Consider the following 4,337-nt stretch of genomic DNA (forward strand, 5'->3'; position numbering starts at 1 on the left):
CCTCTATTTTTTCTAAAGGATTCTTCCCCAAAGTAGTATATATAATGGTCATCTGAATTAAATTCTCCCATTCTGATCCATTTTAGTTTACTGATTACTAAAATGTCAATGTTGATTCTTGCTGTCTCCTGTTTCACCACTTCCAATTTATCTTGATTCATGGACCTAACATTCCATCTTTTTATGCAATATTGTTCTTTACAGCATCAGAATTTACTTCCATCACCAGTCACATCCACAACTGGGCATTGTTTTCACTTAGGCTTCATGTCTTCATTCTTTCTGGAGTTATTTCTCCACACTTCTCCAGTAGCATTTTGGGCACCTACCGACATGGGGAGTTCATCTTTCAGTGTCCGATCTTTTTGCCTTTTCATACTGTTCATGGACTTCTCAAGGCAAGAATAATGAAGTGATTTGCCATTCCCTTCTCCAGTGGACTATGTTTTGTCAGAAGTCTACATTATGACCCATATGACCCATTCATCTTGGGTGGCCTGACACAGAATGGCTCATAGTTTCGTTGACCTAGACAAGGCTGATACAGTTAGATGTAGCTCAATCTTAGTTAACAGGGAAATATATAACCTTATATTAATATATTAGAAAATAAGTATATACTAAGAAAATTTGAGATTCAATGATTTCATGTTATATATTAAGAATCTAGGAAAAATAGCATATTAATCCCTCAACATAAAAAAAAACAGTAATAATGAGCAGAAACTAGTTAAAGAGATCTATATCTTTGATCCTTACTACCATAACTATCTTCTTACCTAATATACATACATACATACATACAATGAAATACTACTCAGCCATAAGAGAATGAAATAATGCCATTTGCAGTATAAATGGACCTATAGATTATCATACTATGTGAAGCAAGACAGACAAAGACAAGTATCATATGTTATCACTTATATGTGAAATCTAAAATATGATACAAGTGAACTTATTTACAAAACAGAAACAGACTCTCAGATGTAGAAAACAAATTTATGATTACCAAAGAGGGAGGGGGAGGGATAAATTAGGAGTTTGAGATTAGCAGATAAAAACTGTTATAAATGATATATAAATGACAAGGTCTTACTCTTCCTACTCTATAGAACAGGGGAAAAGTGAAAGTGAAAGTGAAGTAACTCAGTCGTGTCCGACTCTTAGCGACCCCATGGACTGCAGCCCACCAGGCTCCTCCATCCATGGGATTTTCCAGGCAGAAGTATTGGAGTGGGGTGCATTGCCATCTCCAGAAATAGATCAGGGGACTACAGTCAATATCGTCTGTTGAACTATGATGGAAAAGAATGTGAAAATTATATATATATATATATATATATATATATATATATATATATATACACATCAGTTCAGTTCAGTTCAGTCACTCAGTCTTGTCTGACTCTTTGCAACCAAGTGGACTGCAGCTGACCAGGCTTCCCTGTCCATCACCAACTCCTGGAGTTTACTCAGACTCATGTCCATTGAGTCAATGATGTCATCCAGTCATCTCATCCTCTGTCATCCCCTTTTCCTCCCACCCTCAATCATTCCCAGCATCAGGGTCTTTTCAAATGAGTCAGTTCTTCCCATCAGGTGGCCAAAGTATTAGAGTTTCAGCCTCAGCATCAGTCCTTCCAATGAATATTCAGGACTGTTTTCCTTTAGGATGGACTGGTTGGATCGCCTTGCTGTCCAATGGACTCTCAAGAGTCTTCCTCAACACCACAGTTCAAAAGCATCAATTCTTCAGTGCCCAGTTTTCTTTACAGTACAACTCTTACATCCATACATGACTACTGGAAAAAAGCAAAGTTTTGACTAGATGGACCATTTTTGGCAATGTAATGTCTCTGCATTTTAATATGTTGTCTAAGTTGGTCATAACTTTTCTTCCAAGGAGCATTTGTCTTTTAATTTCATGGCTGCAGTCACCATCTGCAGTGATTTTGGAGCCCGAAAAATAAAGTCTGTCACTATTCCCACTGTTTACCCATCTAATTGCCATGAAGTGATGGGACCAGATGCCATGATCTTAGTTTTCTGAATGTTGAGTTTCAAGTCAACTTTTTCACTCTGCTCTTTCACTTTCATCAAGAGGCTTTTTAGTTCCTCTTCACTTTCTGCCATAAGGTGGTGTCATCTGCATATCTGACGTTATTGATATTTCTCCCAGCAATCTTGATTCCAGCTTGCACTTCATCCAGCCCAGCGTTTCTCATGATGTACACTGCATATCAGTTAAATAAGCAGAGTGACATACATAATATATTACTGAATCACTTTGAATATATTGGCTTGGTATTTAAATTCTAAGATTCTTATTTTTGGTCTCTTACCATAACTATCTTTTTTTTTTTTTAAAGTAACAAAGATACTTTTAATTCATCTACTGATAAAAATTACTCAGCAAGGATTAGTAATTGTTTCAGCTCCTAATCTATTAGAGTCATATCCTGGGCTGTCTTGAGCTTCTGGTTTAGCTAGTTATTCATTAACTTCATCCACAGTATTAGAAAAGCAAGGCATTAAATCAGTTTAGGTGAAATGAATGGCTGGCAGCCAAACTCAGTCTCTTATATTCCATATTTTTTCTTTAGTTCTTCTACTTTGTCAACGTAAGCTTTCATGGCATCTTCTTTAGAAGTCCCTTTCAGTTCATTCCAGGCATCCCACTTGGCCTTGCCTTTGAAGTCCAACATTCCAGGACGTTCTGTATTTATGTCACCCACAGTTGCTTGTTTGTAGTGGCTGTAGATGAACAGCATCTCCTCATCTGCTGGCTTGGTCTTAAGCTGCTTAACTTCCTCAGCAGCTTTGTCAAACTCAGCCTGAGACATGCCGGTGGTGTTGCAAAGATTCCAGGAAGCCGGCGGAGGCGGCGATGAGCAGGAAGCAGTAGCACAAGACTCCCATAACTATCTTCTTAACTAATATTTGTATAGGACTTAATGGTTGATGATAGGGCTTTATCTAAATTATCACACTTGATATCCACAAAATAATTGTGATACACGCAGGCCAGATGCTAATATTTCCTTTTCGCAAATGAAGAACCTCAGTTTACAGTGTTGTTTATATCATAGAGCAAATAAACAATGAAGAACAGTTTAACAGATTTTCTGATTTATAATAGCATGTATTCCTTCCTTCTGTAAAAGACTTCAAGTGTAGAAATCATAAAGCTTTGTGAGTTAAATAAGCAACAGAAAACTAAGATTATCATCTTTTTAACTTCAGAAAGTTATTTTGAAAAGCACTAAATCAACTGGTTGAACAAGAAAGTGAAGTTGCTCAGTTGTGTATGACTATTTGCGATCCCATTGACTGTAGCCTACCAGGCTCCTCTGTCCATGGGGATTCTCCAGGCAAGAATACTGGAGTGGATTGCCATGCCCTCCTCCAGGGGATCTTCCCAACCTAGGAATCGAACCCACGTCTGCTGCATTGCATTGCAGATGGATTCTTTGCCAGCTGAGCTATCAGGAAGCCCAAGAATACTTGAGTGGGTAGCCTATCCTTTCTCCAGGGGTTCTTCCTGACCCAGAAATCAAACCAGGGTCTCCCACATTGAAGGTGGATTCTTTACCAGATGAACTATCAGGGAAGCCCACACATATGTACACACACACACACACACACACATAATTTTATCTTAAGTCCAAAAGGAATAATAAAGCACCATTTTCACTAACTTCCTAATGTGTTTTATATTTGATATGTTTCATCCATAGTCCTCATCCAGAATCTATGATAGTCATTTTAAGAGGGTAGATTACACAATTTTTATTACTGAAGAAGGAATCAACCTTCATCCTCAACCAATTCTAATCCTATTGAAGTAGAACTGGGCAGTTTAGAAATAAACATTGAAAGTAACACTTTTGCTTACCAAAGGGAGAAACTTGAACTAGAATGTATTTCTAAGCATGTAGCTGCTGTGCTTTGCTTAGTCACTTAGTCATATCTTTCTCTTAGGACCCCATGGACTGCAGCCTGCCAGGATCTTCTGTCTGTGCGAATACTCTAGGCAAGAACACTGAAGTAAGTTGTCATGACCTTCTCCAGGAAATCTTTCCAACCCTGGGATCCACCCCAGTTTTCCTGCATCGCAGGCAGATTATGTAGACCTAAACAGACGTGAGGGATGCCAGCTCCGGCGGCACAGACACGAGGGATGCCTGCTCCGCACAACCAACCACGCACAGAAGGGCGGCCAGAGGAGCTACCCCACGACCAAGGTCAGGGCAGTGGCCGAGAGGAGCTGTCCCACGTCCAAGAGGAGGTGGCTGCACGGGCACAGGAGGGCCGAGAGGAGCTTCTACACATTC

At 39.4% G+C, this 4,337-nt stretch overlaps 1 protein-coding gene across 1 annotated transcript; it reads right to left on the minus strand.

Moving 5' to 3' along the window:
• Nucleotides 1-2,452: 2,452 nt before the first annotated feature.
• On the minus strand, nucleotides 2,453-2,912 carry LOC129555989 (acyl-CoA-binding protein). Its single transcript, XM_055425949.2, has one exon. The coding sequence runs from the start codon at nucleotides 2,844-2,846 to the stop codon at nucleotides 2,583-2,585; it is 264 nt and encodes an 87-aa protein (XP_055281924.1). The 5' UTR covers nucleotides 2,847-2,912; the 3' UTR covers nucleotides 2,453-2,582.
• Between the last annotated feature and the right edge of the window lie 1,425 nt (nucleotides 2,913-4,337).

This window comes from Moschus berezovskii, chromosome 12 (genome assembly GCF_049115385.1).
Source record: "Moschus berezovskii isolate FMDL1 chromosome 12, NW_MosBer_1.0, whole genome shotgun sequence".
NCBI classification, from domain to species: Eukaryota; Metazoa; Chordata; class Mammalia; order Artiodactyla; family Moschidae; genus Moschus; species Moschus berezovskii.

Excerpts from the sequence above, each read along its gene's own strand:
- LOC129555989 (XM_055425949.2), bottom strand. The coding sequence starts at position 2,846 with ATGTCTCAGGCTGAGTTTGACAAAGCTGCTGAGGAAGTTAAGCAGCTT.